This window comes from Taudactylus pleione, unplaced genomic scaffold (genome assembly GCF_031769625.1).
Source record: "Taudactylus pleione unplaced genomic scaffold, aTauple2 ptg000380l, whole genome shotgun sequence".
NCBI classification, from domain to species: Eukaryota; Metazoa; Chordata; class Amphibia; order Anura; family Myobatrachidae; genus Taudactylus; species Taudactylus pleione.
This window is the reverse complement of record NW_028284781.1, coordinates 5,190,791-5,209,940: the sequence shown is the minus strand read 5'-3', so window position 1 is coordinate 5,209,940 and position 19,150 is coordinate 5,190,791. Positions and strand designations below refer to the sequence as shown.

The 19,150-nt window shown below is 43.0% G+C and overlaps 1 protein-coding gene across 4 annotated transcripts in view; it reads left to right on the top strand.

The window, feature by feature from the left end:
• Nucleotides 1–10,937, top strand: part of BTD (biotinidase) — a 57,615-nt gene extending 46,678 nt beyond the window's left edge. For all 4 annotated transcript variants that reach the window (XM_088445449.1, XM_088445448.1, XM_088445447.1 and 1 more), the window contains 3 exons: nucleotides 1,514–1,746; nucleotides 6,096–6,245; nucleotides 9,437–10,937. In XM_088445449.1, coding sequence (XP_088301575.1) covers nucleotides 1,528–1,746; nucleotides 6,096–6,245; nucleotides 9,437–10,606 — 1,539 coding nt within the window. In that variant the 5' untranslated portion in view covers nucleotides 1,514–1,527 and the 3' untranslated portion in view covers nucleotides 10,607–10,937. The remainder of the gene's footprint in view (nucleotides 1–1,513; nucleotides 1,747–6,095; nucleotides 6,246–9,436) is intronic.
• Nucleotides 10,938–19,150: the final 8,213 nt, after the last annotated feature.

Below are 19,150 nucleotides of genomic sequence, written 5' to 3'. Positions count from 1 at the left end.
ATTGCGTAGAAACGATTTTCAGCCGCACTGACTGGTTCGCGCATGCATACTAAAAACCGTACGCATGCGCAGATGTGTACTGCCGCTAGCGAGTGGCTCTGAATGAGGGCCAGAGAGCTGTGAATGAACCGGACATTTCTGAATGATCATACCAATATTTCCTCCTAATATAAATAATAACAGGATAATGACACAAACGTATTTCATGTATCTTTCAAAGACCATTCATACCTGTGCAGGTACAAATCCACAAATTATAGAGCACTATTCTTTCAATAGGACTCTACGTGCTTTACATTTGCATTTAAACAATACAAGATACAGAAAAAGCTTTCCAGAAAAGAGAACTAAGCATTTGGGTTGTATTTTTTTTTTTTCTTTTTATGAACTAAAATGTGTGCGTAAACGGTTAAGAATTGAGTCCGTTTTTGAAGGACTCTAGAGTGGAGGCCTCTCAAACTGCGAGGAAGCGAGTTCCATAGAGTCGGAGCCGTAAAGCTAAAAACTCGACCCCCAAATGAATTAAGGGAGATTCTTTTTACTGCTAATAGTCTACAGTTCGCAGTAAGCGAGCGGGGCAGTAAGGAATCAGAAGCTGCTTCAGGTATATTGGGCCCTGGTTGCTTTGAAAGTCAGTAAGCCAGTCTTGAAATAGATTCAAATCTTACATGCAGCCAGTGAATGGAGTAGAGAATGGTTGTAAATGGGGTTGGTTGGTTAACAGCTAATATTGTACCAGACAATCCATAACTGCACATCTGTCACCTTTACTGTGTGTATGGTTCCTTCAATATTCACTTTCGTGTATGTCTGCATGGAGTTGGCCATCAGCTTTGTTTATGCATATTAATGATAGAATGAACAGTCCATGAACTTCCAGGAGCATGCTCACTGTGCTCATCATGTGACTGCTGCAAGCCTTCAGTTCACTGGCTCAGAACGATCACATGGGGACCATGTTGGTTTTGCCTTTAAAATAATTGCTTTAAATCTAGTGACTATCTCACTGGAACGTGCCTGCTCCCTCATATCACAAGATCTTATAACTGGCTCATGATCTCATTATCACCAGAACTTCTGCCAAGCTATTTTTTCACATTGTCTTTTGACACAGAGAGGAAGCGTGCCATTTTATTTTCTTAGTTTTTTTTTTGTTTAACCAATAGAAGTCTGTGGGCTTCTTTCCGCATTTTCCTCTGGTAGGGATCCAATCAAATCCCTTTCAGCACCTCTGGTGGCATGCACGTCACACTATGCATGCACAGAGGGACTTCTGGGTCATAAAACTGAAAGTCCCTCTAGCAAAAGGCAGCTCTTATCGGGAGGGCTGTCCTCTGTAATTAGGATGCTTAGTACATCCCACCCCCTAACTCAGGATAGTTGGGGAGATATTCATCCCCTTCTATTATTTTTAGTGAGATGTATTATTCAGACTGACAAAATGTTTTCTTATGGTTGATATCTTTTTATGATAGTAATCAGACCAATTGGTTATCTTATTATTTTCTTCCAGGTAGAGTATTCAAAATGTTGGCAGTTATCTTCAGGCTAATAATTCTGGTTTTCTACTGTTGCTTCATGGCACGGGTTGTCCATGCAATAAAATATTATGTGGCTGCGGTATACGAGCACCATGTTATACTGAACCACAACTCTTCAGCTCTGACAAGCCGAAAACTTGCCTTGGAATTTATGTCTAAAAACCTAAATATATATGCACAGCAGGTTGCTGCTGCCGCTGAAAAGGTACGTCTTGTTTTATAATACTGTACAGTTTATATTTAAATTATCATTACTTTCTACAAAATGTAATAGTAAGATCATCAAATATAGTTGACATGTCATCATTTCAATAATTATTACTAACCCTTTTAAAACTCTTGTATTACTGTATATGGGATGTTATACCTTACTGTAGAACTCGGGATCTGGGCAGAATGTTGACATACAGAAGGTCGACAAAAGAAAGACAGCATGTTCTTAATGTCGATAGACTTTAGTTCGACAACAACAATGTCGACCCCAGATTGTCGCCATCAATTTTTTTTTTTAGGTTAAAATTAGCAAAAAACTATATGTCCACATTCTGGTGTTGATATGTTAAATGTTGCATTTTAAAAAATTTTTGTTGACATATTGGTAGTCGACCTAGAGTCCATGTCAGTATTCTGAATATCGGATTTTCATACCACACCCGTCGAACTCCCCTAATGTGGCTTATATAAAGGCAGTCTGCTGATGGGCTTCTATCTTTGTTTGTAGAGAAACTGGTAGTGCTTTGTATAATGGAATTTAAGCAAATGAATATACTAAGTATAATTTATGACTTTGCAAGTTGGCATCACAAATACACTTTTGCACTAACTTTTACACACGTTCTAGATTTGCTGGAAATAGATGTTTGCATTTACCAATGCTGCTAAATACAGATTAAGAGTATGATACCTTCTAGTATTAGTATTGTAAGATAACATTATTTAGGGCTGGGTACACACCTGAATGTGATGTAGTCACCATCCCAGCACAGACAATGCCGGCGGACAGAATCCCGGTTCCAGAATCCTGACAACTGCGATCCTGACGTTGAGGGTTAGGGTTAGACACTAGAGGGACCTAGGGTTAGGCTGCAGGAGGGGACAGTTAGGGTTAGGCTGTGGGAGGGTTAGGGTTAAGCTGCAGAAGGGGACACTTAGGGTTAGGCTGTGGGAGGGTTAGGCTGCAGGAGGGGACGGTTTGGGTTAGGCTGTGGGACGGTTAGGGTTAGGCTGTGTACCCAATAAAGACCTAAAATATAAATATTTGGAGTGTGTTTGAAAACCGTTTTATCACCAATACTGGATAATTTCTATGTCGAGGTATAACTACCAAAAACAAATGTAATGTACTCTAGCACCAACATATTTAATAAATACAATACTATAAGAATCCTATTTAAACATCTAGTTAGTCAGTCTAATTTGTGCAGACATAGTAAAAAATGATACAATTCTTATAGACCAAAAAAAAGTGTGTGTGCCAACCAAACAGAGTCGACATATGGTATTTATACAGTATTGTGTAATGATTATTTCTATGTCTACACAGTCTAAACTGATAAACTCGTTGAACTATGAGCCCAACTAAAATGTTAAATATTTGTCATCTACAGAAGCAGTCTAGGGTTCTTAGAAAATGCATTAATTTTATAATTTTCTCACTAAGCCTGAAGGATTAGTCAGCAGTAGTAGGAGATTTCAGGCCTTAATGCACTTAAAAAGAGATACATCACTAGTTTAGTCCAAATAATGTCTAAATTTAATTTAAATGTGTAATCTCAGTGTTTTGTTTAAAAAGTTTGACATTTTTTTTTACTTTTTTTAACATGAAGCTGAAACTGTTTTGGTATTTGTGTACTTTACAGACTCATTGCAGAGAGAACCCAATGAATGTTTTAAATGGTACTTGTGTACTTTACGTACACAATTCCTGAAAGTGCTCGCCACGCTTCGGGCTCGGTTATATTCCCCCTCTGTGCCCACTTGGATGGTAGGAAATTACGCTGGACACTGGGAAAGACGCTTGACACTGGCTGATGATGTCCGGGTCGTCTCCGTGGAGGGGATTTAGACATTACCATGATTGATAATAATAATGAGTGTAGGACACTTGGGTTCTCTCTGCAATGAGTCCGTAAAGTACACAAGTACCACTGTTTTTTTCAGGAGGTAATCCTTCCTTTTGCAAATCTGATCTGTGGGCACATTTATGTGACTGTCACTGCCTGTTCCCAGGAGGCTGTAATTTGATCTCCCAGTCATAAAGCTGTGGTCAGGGGAAGTACAGATGGGTCCTCATACATCTAGCCTCCTTGCCCGTTAAACATCCCTTCTATTTGCGCCATGCCGTGGTGTGACTCAGTAGTGCAGAGCGTCTTTTCACTTTTTACCTTCAAATGCATCTTATTTGCACAGTGATGCGAAAAGATAGCATTCTGCTGATTAAAATGATATGCTGCATGCCTATGTTTTGTGAGCAAGGGCGGGTGTATCTGCATGCGAACTGCTACGTTAGTGTCAGTGGCTGTAACACTGTAACGTAGTGTTTAGTATGCAGATAGACCCACAGTCACAAACAGAACATAGGCATGCTGCATATAATTTTAATCAGCAGAAGCTGCTTGTGCTATCTATTCACATCGCTGTGCAAATAAAATGCATTTGAAGGTAAAAAGTTGCACGAAAGACGCTCATTGCTACCGAGTCACACAGAGCTCCTACGTTATGTTTGATATCGTTTTGACCGTTTTCTCATGGCAGCTATAGGTAGTTACAAAGGCAACAGTTTTCTTCTCATTTTGGCATTCTCTATATTTAAGTAAATTGTCCCTCTCCAGTAGTTCTGTTCTACTTAATGCTTCCTGTATATTTGCTTCAGGATATTCTCTCTCTCGAAATCTATCTGCGTATAATTGTAATTGTTTAGAAGTGTCATCCTCCTTACTGTAGTTCCTTTCAATACGAAGAAATTTGTTTTCCATTTCTAAAGATGATTACTTTTATAATGTACATAACTGTTTGTTTGTATCAACGTTTTTCATAAAGTTAATAGTACTAATTGAATTATTCTCACCTTTGAGAATCAAGTCCAGGAATTCCACAGAGTTTTTATCAATCATTGAGGTAAACTTCTAATTAAAATCATTAGCAGTAAGATATTCAAAAAAAGATTTAAAATATTCCATGTCACCATCCCAGATAATTAAAATGTCGTCAATGTATCTTTTGTAAAATTTAAGGTAGGGAGTAAAGCCATGATTATTATAAATAAAATTCTTTTCCCATACACCCATAACAAGATTCGCAAAGCTGAGTGCAAAAATAATTCCCATCGCTGTACCACAAGTTTGAATAGAACACTGTTCTAAAAATGTAAAATAGTTGTGACTTAAAATGAAATCCATAGCGTCACAAATAAACTGTTTGTTTCTCTCACTTCTGGGTAATTTTTTAGATATTCATTGCATGCCGCTACTCCTTTTGTATGTTCAGCACAAGTTTACAAAGATTGAACATCTATAGTGACCAAGTAATATGAATCTATCAATTTAAAGTAATTTAAAAGATTTAAAACACTTGTGGTATCCTTAATATAAGAGGGTAAAAGCTTCACATATTTGATTAAAAAGATATCAACATACTCTGAGAGATGTGAGGTTAGAGAATATACCTGCTAGAATGCTTCTCGAACCAGTTCTGGATAACTTGAAACTGATGATATGGAGCATTATCCTGCTGGAACATTCCATCGTTGTTGGGGTACATGAAGGGCTGCAAAAGTTCATGAAGCATTTCACCGTAGCGGTTACCGGTCAATGGCGTGTTCAGGTGGACCAGCGGACCCAACCCATGCCACGGGAACACACCCACACCATTATGGAACCACCACCAGCCTGCCTTGTTGACAACTGGGGCCCATAACTTTGTGGGGTCTGCACCACACCCAAACCCTACCAACTGGGACCGTGACTCATCAGACCATGCCACATCTTGCCCTCTTGGGTCCAAATAGAAATGCCACAAGCGCAGGTGAGGAACTGTGTCTGGTGTCGTAGTGTTACCAGGGACACTCTGGTGGGTCTTCTGCTCCCATATCCCATGGAAGCTAAAGAATGCTGCACTGACCTGCTGGATGTGTATCTGGTACCGCCTGCATTGAATGCAGGTGCAAATGTGATTTGAGCCAGTGTAGTCTGTCTGTTACCACGGACAATTCTGGCCAGGTGCCACTGGTCACGATCATTAAGCACCCGTGGTTGGCCACGACGGATGGTAATGCCTCCCATGAGGTATTGCCAGTACACACCTGACACCATAGATCGAGGATTGTTGAATGTCCGCACAACACCCACAATCATGCCCCGTTCGAACTCCGATTAATAAATATATCTATATAAAAAAATTAAATTATGAACTTGTGCTTGTTAACTGTTTTTATCTCATTAAGTGGATTTTTGTTTTGTTTTCTTATGTTGTATACATGTGTTTTTAGTATAAAAATTAAATTTGCTGTAATTTATTTGTCATGTTTTTGTTTTCCTAACTACTGTACCACACCAGGGTGTCCAAATTATTGTCTTTCCAGAAGATGGTATCCATGGCTTTAACTACAGCAGACTATCCATTTACCCATACTTGGATTTTCTTCCTCCTCCCCATTTGCTTCCGTGGAATCCATGTCTGGAGCCGGACAAGTTTCAGGATACAGAGGTTAGATCAAAGAAAGCTGACCATTTCCCTGTATCTCTTTCGGAGCATTTAGGTATTACAAGTTGTCATCCTATAATAACATCATAAACATTGACCATACTTACTTCAATACCACAGAGCGCTTTATCAATTTATTTTTATACCGTCCAAGGAAGTGGGGATACTTCCCGAGAGAGCAGCTAGTGAAGAGACACCATTACCACTTCTATGAGCACCCGCTGTCCTTGCTTGCCTTCATAGTAATATATACAACATGGAGGAGCAGCTACACTTCAGCTGACTTGTCTGTAGCCTATTGGTAGTTGATTGCGAGATTGGGTTGATTGAGAAGCCCTTACAGTGGCATTCCACATAGGGGTTGATTCAGCTTCAGACGGAATTGCAAAGCTGCACGCAGGCGGCTTTGCAATTCCGTCCTTGCCAATATGCAAATGCAGCAGGTGTATGACACCCCCTGCTGCATTTGCGATCCCGCCCCTGCTCCACCCCTTAAATGCTTCTGCCTGTCAATCAGGCAAAGGCATAGAATGGTCTGTAATCACGCAGGACCCGTTCTGCACATTCGTGCAATGCTGAATCAGGCCCATAATGCGGTGTGGCATGTCTATGCAATTAGGCCCAGATTTGTCAACTAGTGATGTTCTTGATATCACTTGTTACTAATCTTAAATGGTGCTCCAACCAATCAGCTTCTGTCTTTTCAAACACATGACAGTTAGGAGCTGATTGGTTGGAGCACCATTCTGGGCCTTAGGCCCTCATTCAGAGTCAGTCGTATGCCTAACGACCGAGAAACTGAAAAAGGAAGCAATCGCACGGCCGGCCGATCGCAACCAAAGTGACACCCATACGTGAACAATGCACCTCCTCTAGCTAGCGAGTGATAGCAGTTAGCGATCGAGTCAATCGTTGTCAGTCAGTCGCTGTATGTTAATTTTCTTCTGATGGTTGCAGCCGCTTGTGTTGGGTGCTAATTACACCAAATATTAACAAAAAACGCATAGAATAAGCCATCCACATGAAATTTTTTTATTATTATTCGCTAAAGCAAACGCAACTGAATCAATTACAAGCCAATTAGCAGTGTTATTAGCAGCAACAAACGATTATTAGCTGCTTGCATTGTGTGGCACAAAATAGAAACATCAAACATAACATCAGTCACATTTGATTGTACTCTGGGGCTTGAGAGAGCACATACCCAACCTCAAGCTGTACGATCAGCCAGGCCTCGAACCTGCTCGCAGAGTGACGTTTTACTACTTCCGGCCTTCTATGTCAGTCGTAGCAGGAAATTTATGTACGCCCCTGAAAACAGTGAGGAACGCCTGCTTTTTTAGACCACCACCCACAAACGGCCTTTCATGTCAATCAACTCTCGTAAGCCACTTCTTGCTCGTAAGTCGTACGATCGACAGCATTTTGGATCGCAAGGTCTCGTACGCACATGCGCACAACTAACTGTACGCATGCATGGTTTGGAAACATCGGATGCATACGACCGAGCGGCCGCTTACGACCGACTCTGAATGAGGGCCTTAGTTCCCAGCAGTGAGAGATTTCTGTCCCTTACACCCTGAAGATGTGACCTTCTGAAACTCAGCAGTGGGAAGTAAACAGAAATCCGTGACAACATGGAAATGACAGGTCCACCTTAATGTGTGATTAGTGAAATGTAGGTGTTGGGTCAAAATGTTAAAGGATTAGTTCTATACAACATTTTGTATTGTGTGTTATAGATGTTTTATGATCTGGAATGGGGGATTTGTACCAACAGCCTCTTTGTTTCCAGCTATGTCTAATTGAAGATAAAAGGCGGAATATGTAGAGTTGAAAACATAATTGATGAGTTTTGATTCAGTGACAATGTGCTTGATTGATATCATTACCAACATGAAAGGGAATGAGCAGTGTACAGGCACAGAATGTTACATAGGATGCTGTACAAATGCTCCTGGTGTAACCTAAGTGCAGATAAAAGAAAGTGACGTCATAGACAAGCTCTTCCTTCATCAAGATGTTCTTCTGAGCCAAACAAAATGATTCACATTTGTTTCTTATTTCTTTTTTTCTGCAGGATCACCTGATTACCAATATTAATTCTTGAAGATGTAGTTGTACTGTATTATGTTATTTTGCAAAGCAATAATTATCAGTACAGTATTTGAGCTTATTACAGTGGTAATAAACTTTTCTTTTAAGCAATGAGCTGCTATTACCTACCAGTTCCCTGCAGTTATATTCTTTCTTATTAAAGGAAGTTATACCCCATTTACTAACCATATAGCTACAAGTCTGGGTACACACTTAGCAACCTGCCAATGCGACTGGCCGATATATTGTTCACAGGCACCATTGACCTTGCTGATGCTGACAGCTTGGTTGCTCCATCAATGGAATGACCCGCGGGAGCGTGCATAGTGGGCACTATGTACGCTTTCCAAAAGTTGTCAGTTTAAAAATCATTATATATATATATATATATATATATATATATATGTGTGTGTATATATATATATATATATATATTTGTACATATTTATCTTAAAACACTAAGGGCCTGATACAGACCCGCTCGTGAGCGCTCGCAAGCGGGTCGATGTTGGCCCAGTGCACATGCGCACAACGGAGGCGGCTCTGTCGTGCGCATGCGTGAGACCCGGATAGCGACGGGCAAACCGTCGCACTGGGTCTCGCTACAAAGGGGGCGTGCTGACGATGGTGAGTGACAGCATGCCCCCTTTGGTGGGCGTGCCGGGGGCGTGGCTGGCTAGACGGAGGCGTTCCCATGGGAACGCCTACCATCTGGGTCCGGCCCCACTGACATCACAAGTGATGTCAGTGGGAGTGCTTTCGGCTCTGATAGAGCCAAAAGCACTCCAGGGCTTGCGGCAACGAGACCCTACCACAAGGGTCTCGTCGCATGCACGATGGTTGCGATGGTCTTGACCATCGCGACCATCTTCCTGGCCGCTCGCTATAGCTGTGGGTGTTCACCCACAGCTTTACGAGCGGCCAGGAGGCCGCTCTAAAAATTTAGAAGGACTGCCCTGATTCAGAGCGAGCGCTCTGTCAGGGCGTCCGGCTCTGAATCAGGGCCTAAGTTTCTGTCAATCATTTCATTGCCATGACATAATAAATTGCATTCCCTAGAGAACCAGTTTTTTTATTTCCTTCTGTATTATCTGCAGGTTCTCCAGAGACTGAGCTGCATGGCAGTAAGTGGTGGCATGTTCGTGGTGGCTAACCTAGGAACTAAGGTGCCCTGTGAGGCCGTGGACCCTCATTGCCCTAATGATGGGAGATACCAGTTTAATACCAATGTTGTGTTTAGTGACAATGGCACACTGGTCGCCAGTTATTTCAAACAAAACTTGTACTTTGAAATTGGTTTTGACGTCCCTCCGGATGTCCAGCATGTAGTGTTTGATGCCCCCTTTGCCAGGTTTGGCCTCTTCACTTGCTTCGATATCTTGTTCTATGAACCAGCTGTTAGTCTGGTTGAAAAGCACCAGGTGGAGCACCTCCTGTACCCAATAGCTTGGATGAACCAGTTGCCACTTCTGTCTTCAGTTCAGATTCAGAGAGCCTTTGCTACTAGGTTTAACGTTAACCTCCTAGCGGCAAACATCCAGCACACGACACTGGGTATGACTGGAAGCGGCATATTTAGTCCTTTGAGGTCATCCTACCACTATGACATGGCTGGAGAGGGTGGTCATCTTATCATAGCCAATGTCCCTGTAAGCCCATCAGAAGAGTTGTGCCTCAGACACAATGACCTGGATTCCGATGTGAACACTGATACAATTGAAGGCAGTTACAAGCTTACTAATGCACAAGTCTGTGACAAAATGGACAATATAGGAGATTGCAGGGAATCGATAGAACACCCAAAAGAAAATGTATTTTATGCAGAGATGATGTATGATAATTTCACTTTCACTCCTCTGAACGGGAACAAGGGGAAAGTACACATCTGCGCAGGCACGCTCTGCTGTTATCTGGCGTACAGAAAGCTCAATCGCTCCAATGAACTGTATGCCCTGGGGGTATTTGATGGTCTTCACACTGTGCATGGCACATACTCCCTACAGATCTGTGCCCTAGTGAAATGTCTGGGACTGGATGTGAAAACATGTGGTCAGGAAGTGACTGACGCAAGCAGCATCCTAACCTTCCAACTCTGGGGCAACTTCAGCACCAAATACATCTTCCCCATGCTGGTCACTGCAGGAGTCACTTTACAATTACCGGACCACTGGGGGTGGAAAGACCATTATTGCTATATGAATAAAACAGAAATGGGGTTGGGGTTAGTGACAGCAGCATTGTATGGGAGATACTATAATAGAGACTAGATTTTACAGGTAAACTCAACTAGACATTTTCAATAGTTCACTTAGGGCCTGATACTGAGGTGGGAGAAAAGTTAGAAAGAGCAGATAACTGTGCACCTTGGCAAAACCATGCTGAACTGCAGGCGGGGCAGATTTATCATGTGAACAGATTTTAATATGAGAGGGGCGTTTATAAACTAAAATCTAAATTGCAGTGTACAAATAAAGCTGCCCAGCATGTGTGGGGCTATAGGCAAAAGCAGTCAGTATTTACCCTGCATGCAAAAAACAGTAACTTGCTCTATTTTGATTTACTCCCAACTCAGAATCAGGGGTCTGTTTACTAAGCAGTGTTCGGAGACAGAGTGAAAAGTGATAAGGTGCCAGCCAATCAGCTCCCAACTGTCATTTTTCAAACACAGCCTGTGAGATGGCAGTTAGGAGCTGATTGGCTGGCACCTTATCACTTTTCACTCTGTCTCCTAACACTGCTTAGTAAATAGACCCCTAAGCCTCTTAATGTGGAATAGGAAGATTCAGTCACTGCGTTTTTTATTATATGGTATTATTCATTCATCGCAAACTTCTGGTGCAGCACACGCACACTGTATGTACTGTGTAACCAGCGCCCGGTGGCATGGAGAACATGCTTTGGGTGGACACTTGTTGCTACTCCTGTATTGGCTCCTTTTGAATAATTAACATTATACAAATGAGTTCTATTTGTACCACTGTTCTCTGCCCCCAACCCCCAGAGTATTCTCTATAGAAGGATTGTGGTTTGGCAGTTATGTATCATTAAATTATTTTTGTTATTAAAAGAGAAGGACGTATTTGATGTTTTAAAAGTCATACATTTAATTTTATGTTGAGATGACAGGTGCACTTTAATATGTCCAGAAAACTATTATTGTCCCTTTCAACTTTAAGCACCGTTTTCCATAGTACCCCTTATTGCAGTGGTCGGGGAACAGGGGTAAATTACCCCATTTGGGGTAACACTGAAATTCCTGGTGGTAATGGACGGACAGCCGGTCATGCATATGAATCATGCGCACCCGCTGCACCCAGTGCCAGTGACCTCCAGCCCGGTGCCGCAGGGAGGCTGTAAGCCGGACGCCCGCTGAGATCTTATTACCAGTGGGCGCCCGGCTCCTTCCCTGCAGCGCCGCGTTAGCCTGAGGCTGGAGTTCTCTTCTGAACTCCAGCTTCCGGCTCTCTCCATGCGCACTATGGGAGAGGCGTCATGACGTCTCTCCCATAGTTCCGAGGAGCAGCCGGGGGGACAGGATGGTGGCGGCTGTAGGATTAAGGTAAGTGTTTTTTTATTTTTTTTTGTACAAGCGGCACTACAGGGACATAACTATGGGGCACTGCTACAGAGGCATTATATGGGGCCACTGCTACAGGGTCATAACTATGAGGGCACTGCTACAGGGGCATAACTATGGGGGCACTATTACAGGGACATTATATGCGGGCACTACTATAGGATTTCCTTCCTTTCAAATCAAGGGGGTAACGTCGGCATATCTAAATCTATTTTGAGGTGAAATGTAAAAAAGTTCCCTGACCCCTGCCTTATTGTAATGTAAATCTCGCTACTGGTATGTTCTATCAGCAAATACCAGATTTAAGATTTGTTTTAAGCAGGCATCATAAAGAGGGCTCTGGATATGACACTATTACAGTGTTACATCCATTACATCTAGTTTACCTCTATTATGTGACCCCCAGCAGGGTAGGTCTCTAATTCTAGGTTTCATTTCTATTTATTTTTTTACATTCATTGTCGAAGAAATCGGGGGCTGCATTCAAGCGATATCTATTAACAAAGATGTAACCGTTTGTTTGCTGTTCACTGTCCCACAAAAATACAATCTCTAAATATATTGTAAACTGTTTTCTATACAGTGCAGAGCATACGCCCTTTTCTAGTTCTTTATCAGATTGTCCTTGATTTTGGCTTATATTTTGCTGCCAAACAAGTAGCCTTGTCCAAATAAAGTATAATGTTAAGGGTATAAATATGTAAAACATAGAATAATTGTGTGAATAATTCCTTTATACATACAGCCATGTTGAAGTTAATGAATTGCTAATCAATCAATTTTTTGGGTTATCACATTGAGTGGATCATAAAACACAAATGATGGGCCTAATTCAGAAGTTCTGGGATCCGTGTATGCACAGGAGCCGCACTGAGCATGTGCAGATCTGTGTCTAATGTCGCTCGCAGTGCCCCAAATGCTGCAGCATGATTGACATGCTGCTGGTGTTTGGGGGAGGTGATGGGGCGCCATCAGGAAGCATCCCAGAAAACGGAGGCGCAAAGCCAGTGGCTGCATCCTCGGAAGCAGTGTACCTGGCCCCGGCAGGATGATTTCAGCAGATACCCCGAGTAACCTGAGGGTTACTCAGATGTCTGATAGTTGCACAGTTTGATACGACGCTGCGTCTTTGGAAGCAGCAACAGATCAGAGAAGCCGACAGGAGATAACATTTTACAAAGATACGGCAGCTGCGTTAATAACGTCCATCTCTGAATCTGATGGACAGATAAGATATATCGGGGAGAGATAAAGTACCAACCAATCAGCTTCTGTCATTTTTCTAGCACAGCCGGTAAAATGACAGTTGGTTGGTACTTTATTTCTCTTCACTTTATCTCTCTACAAGATTTGATATATCTCTCCTTATCAAGGGCAGAACTATGGGAGACAATGGAGGCGCCTGCCGCCGGGCTCCAGCTCTGAAGGGGCACCTCCTGCATTGTTCACAACATATTCACCCCACCTAGGGCTGTAACTGTGTACCGTCACGGGCGCCCCCAATACATGGCACCCCATCCTGGCACCTGAGAAGCTACCATACACTATGGAGAGCTCCATGTCAGACCATCAGCTGCCGCCTTCGTCTATCTATAGCCTGTCTGCTTGCGAATTGCTACATTATAGTGTCAGCGGCTGTGACGAGGGGGGGGCACCAAATTATAACTTGCCTCCGGGCATCTGGGATGAACTTACGCCACTGCTCCTTATGACAGTATTTTTATCAGTGTCTCTGGCTTTTTGTTGTCGTGGAACAACAAAGCATAGAATGTCTTGCCAAAGGGCAAGCTGAAACTTTTTTATATTTTCAAATATAAGACTAATTTCTGCTACTGCGGAGCCCAGCACCCCTTCTTCCCTCCCTTCCTGGGTGCTTCAGCTGACTGACCCCTGGAAGACATGATAGTGTATTCTAGGTGTGTCTCCACACAAGTTTAGTGGTAAACCGTTGTGACAATATCAAGGGGTAGAGCACTGAATGATAAAATCATGGGCAATTGCTGCTCAACAACTAAGCCTGACAGGGAAGGGAGGGAGCTTACCTATAACCTGACTGGCTGGAGTGAGGTATACAGGGAGGCAGCCCTGGTGTCTGTGTGTAGCTGCGGCAGGCATATGGGACCCTGGGTACACATCAGAGTGATGTAATGATTACTTGTTCTGTCCTTCATTACACTGCATGGTGCCGCATGCAATATCATCAGGTTTCATGTGCAGCACACCAAACCTGATGTCGTATGCTACCACGGGAGCGCGCACATAGTGCATACACACTGGAGGATATGCATGATTTGGCCAAATTGGAATGACATCGCTCCGGTGTGTACCCAGCCTAACTAATCAGCTTCATAGACTGTGCTAGATAAATGACATTGCTCCGGTGTGTACCCAGCCTAACTAATCAGCTTCATAGACTGTGCTAGATAAATGACATCGCCCCGGTGTGTACCCAGCCTAACTATTCGGCTTCATAGACTGTGCTAAATAAATGACATTGCTCCGGTGTGTACCCAGCCTAACTAATCAGCTTCATAGACTGTGCTAGATAAATGACATTGCTCCGGTGTGTACCCAGCCTAACTATTCGGCTTCATAGACTGTGCTAAATAAATGACATTGCTCCGGTGTGTACCCAGCCTAACTAATCAGCTTCATAGACTGTGCTAGATAAATGACATCGCCCCGGTGTGTACCCAGCCTAACTATTCGGCTTCATAGACTGTGCTAAATAAATGACATTGCTCCCGTGTGTACCCAGCCTAACTAATCAGCTTCATAGACTGTGCTAGATAAATGACATCGCTCCGGTGTGTACCCAGCCTAACTAATCAGCTTCATAGACTGTGCTAAATAAATGACATTGCTCCAGTGTGTTCCCAGCCTAACTAATCAGCTTCATAGACTGTGCTAGATAAATGACATCGCTCCGGTGTGTACCCAGCCTAACTAATCAGCTTCATAGACTGTGCTAGATAAATGACATTGCTCCGGTGTGTACCCAGCCTAACTAATCAGCTTCATAGACTGTGCTAAATAAATGACATTGCTCCGGTGTGTACCCAGCCTAACTAATCAGCTTCATAGACTGTGCTAGATAAATGACATTGCTCCGGTGTGTACCCAGCCTAACTAATCAGCTTCATAGACTGTGCTAGATAAATGACAGAAGCTGTTTGGTTGCTTTTATCTCTCACCAAAGCCTGATGCATCTCTCCCTAATGACTGTTTTCCAAATTTATAGAAGTATTCTCTGGAACTCTAAATAAAGTAATAATGTTATGAAAATGGCAAATTTTTAATTGATATCTTATTTATTTCTGATGGTGAAATTCCAGTATTTGTAATGACGGTTGGTCACCAACCATGCTATACGCATCTGTCTTAGGACAGTAGAAAGCAATTACAGTGCTGCTTTAAAATGTCACTCATTTTACAACATAATGCCATAAGTGGCTATAAATCTGTTCCCCTCTAATCTAAGCACTTCATTAAGTATGGATTAGTCATCCTATGGGTGAGTATACAATAATTAGGGGTAAAATTACATTGGAAATGTCAGTTTCACTGTCTTTGAAAGTAATGATGCAGAGTGAAGTGTTTCCAGCAGGATTAAGAGCACATTAAGTATAGAGTCATTTCTATTTGGAAAATGTGTTTTTTTTTTTTTTTTCAAAAACAAGATAGATATAGTAAGTACCATCAGGCTTGTGTACTTGTAATGGTGTGCGTGGGAGAAACCACTGAATAACCTCCAAGAACAGACCATGAAATGTGATATATATTTATACTGTCATTGTACTGTGTGTGCAAATAACATTTGTTTTTTTTTATAATGTACAGTCAAGGCCAAAAGTTTTGAGAATGACACAAGGGATTCAGTATGATTTACTGCCGGCCGCAGCCCGACAAGGATGAAAATCCTGATCGTCCTAGGTAAGTATTTCCTAACCAATAGACAATATGGATGATAACTAGGTTATCACAAATATGAGCGCTGTAGTGGGTGTTATCTCCAATAGGTTGAGAGCAGCTGGAAAATAGGGATAGTCAGTCCCTTGATAGAGAAAAACAAATAGAATAATACCAGCACTCAATGAAAGACAAAATCACATGAAATACATATATATAATTTTAATCATATGCAATTAAAAACAATCCATAAAAATGCACAAGTATTATAACAACTATCTAATAAAAAATGTTAAAACGGGCGTACTGAGCAACATTCAATTGTGAAGGTGATCCACCGTATAGGCTGCGTGTGATTTGTCAATTAGTGGATATAGCAAATAAATACTCCGTATTATCTAATTTCAGCCACAATAGTTCAATATACCGCAATAGTCTTAGGAGACTCCAAATCTCAAGGTATTAATAGGTGAGAAGGGATGTGCACTCCCAATTAGAGCTATAGTTACTAGTTCCAGTGTCCATATGTTGTATAGGGTCTTAGCGATGCTGGCAGAGCTGTTGCATGTAGATGGTCCCCCTGGGCACGGTTCCTGGTCCAAATAACAATATCCACTGGTGGGTATTCTTACCAAAAAGTGGGGAAGTAGGTGGGCTCCTGGCGTTAAATGGTGGTCACCTATAAGCCAAGGCCTGGCGCGTTTCGCTGCGTGAAGCTGTAGCTTTATCAGTATTTCCTAACATAATTTTACCCCTAACCCTCCCTTAGGGGTGCCTAACCTACCCCCAAGTGCCTAACCCTAATCCCCCCTCTAAGTGCCTAAACGTAACCGCCCCCCTTCCCCACCGCCTAAACCTAAGTCCCCCGGGGGGGGTGCCTAGCCCTAACCTTCCCACGAGGGTGCGTAACCCTAACCCCCTTCCCCTAGCTTAAACCAAACATCCTGGGGGTGCCTAACCCTAAGTCCCCCCCCCCCCCCGGGAACCCTAAACCTGGCCTGGCTTACCTTTGATCGGTAGGCCGGGTGTCAGTATTCCGTTGTAGGGAAAATAAGAGGTTCGGGATTTCAATGCCTGTCTTTTAACCCTTGCCAGGATTGTATAGTCGGGAAGCCGGCGGTCGGCATTCCGTCCATCGGCTTCCCGGCTCTTTTCCCGACACAAGTATTGGTTTTCACAAAGTTTGCTGCTTCAGTGTTTTTAGACCTTTTTCTCAGATGTTACTGTTATACTGAAGTAAAATTACAAGTATTTCATAAGTGTCAAAGGCTTTTATTGACAATTACATATTAAGTTCATGCAGAGAGTCAATATTTACAGTGTTGACCTTTCTTTTTCAAGACCTCTGCAATTCACCCTGGCATGCTGTCAATCAACTTCTGGGAAAAGGCATTGTTAATCATCAAACTGTACTCTGATGGTTGGGAGAAGTTGCTCTTGGATGATGTTTTGGTACCATTCTTTATTCATGGCTGTGTTCTTGTGAGTGAACCCACTCCTTTGGCTGAGAAGCAACCCTACACATGAATAGTCTCAGGATGCTTTACTGTTGGCATGACACAGGACTGATGGTAGCGCTCACATTTCCTTCTCCAGACAAGTGTTTTTTTCCAGATGCCCCAAACAATCTGAAAGGGGATTCATCAGAGAAAATAACTTTACCCCAGTCCTCACCCGTCCAATCTCTGTATCTTTTGCAGAATATCAGTTTGTCCCTGATGTTTTTCCTGGAGAGAAGTTGCTTCTTTGCTTCCCTTTTTGACACAGGCCATCCTCCAAAAGTCTTCGCCTCATTGTGCGTGAAGATGCACTCACACCTGCCTGCTGTTATTCCTGAGCAAGCTCTGCCTTGGTGGTGCCCCGATTCCGCAGCTGTATCAACTTTAGGAAACGGTCCTGGCATTTGCGGGACGTTCTTGGGCGCTCTGAAGCCTTCTTCTCACGTATTGAACCTCTCTCCTTGAAGTTCTTAATGATCCGATAAATTGTTGATTTAGGTGCAAGCTTACTAGCAACAATATACTTGCCTGTGAATCCCTTTTTGTGCAAAACAATGAAGACTGCACATGTTTTCTTGCAGGTAACCATGGTTAACAGAGGAAGAATAATGATTTCAAGCTCCACCCTCCTTTTAAAGCTTCCAGACTGTTATTGTAACTTAATCAGCATGACAGAGTGATCTCCAGCCTTGACATCGTCAACACTCTCACCTGTGTTAATGAGAGAATCACTGACATGATGTCAGCTGGTCCTTTTGTGGCAGGGCTGAAATGCAGTGGAAATGTTGTTTTTTGGATTAAGGCCCTCATTCAGAGCCGTACGCTCTGAGCAGAGCGCACGCTCTGAATGAGGGCCGGGCTCCATTTTCATGGAGCGTCCTCCTGGACGCTCGTATAGCTGTGGGTCACCACCCACAGGCTATACGAGCGTGCTTTGTGATGGTCGCGACCATCGAAATTGCGAGCCGGAGCCTGCGGTTGAGGTTTTCAACCGCAAGCTCCGGAGTGATTTTGGCTCTATCAGAGCCAAAATCACTCCCACTGACATCACTAGTGATGTCAGTGGGCCGGCTTCTGACGGGAGGCGTTCCCGTGGGAACGCCCCCGTCAGGGAGGCACGCCCCCGGCACGCCCACCAAAGGGGGCGTGCTGTCAATCAACATTGACAGCACGCCCCCTTTGATCGGACACAACGAGCGAAGGACTTTCCTTCGCTCGTCGCGTCTGGCGCATGCGCACGACGGAGCTCCCTCCGTCGTGCGCATGCTCAGTGCATAACATCGACCCACTTGCGAGCGGACAGCCGCTCGCGAGTGGGTCTGAATCAGGCCCTAAGTTCATTGTCATGGTAAAGAGGGACTTTGCAATTAATCACAATTCATCTGATCACTCTTCATTACATTCTGGAGTATATACAAATTGCCATCATAGAAACTGAAGCAGCAGACTTTGTGAAAACCAATACTTGTCATTCTCAAAACTTTTGGCCATGGATGTACACTGTACAGGTTCATATTTGTGGAAATGTAAGACAGCCTATTCCCAGGCCCAGGGTCACAGAATTTCAGGGAGACCATCTTTGGCCGTGGTCCGGGGATGTCCCAGCAGGCCCTGGCAGGACAGCCTCGTATTGAGTAGTAATAGTAGTTGCAAAGTAACGGGGCGTGGGTGGAGGATCGTGCCCTGGAGGCACATAGCAGCTATGACCTCTGAATACAAGTGAAAGAATAAAAGCATTAAAAAGGTGCAATGCCGTACAGGACGGGTTCGCTATGTTTTGTCGACATTCAAAATGTCAACATGAGAATATTGATATGGGTTTAATG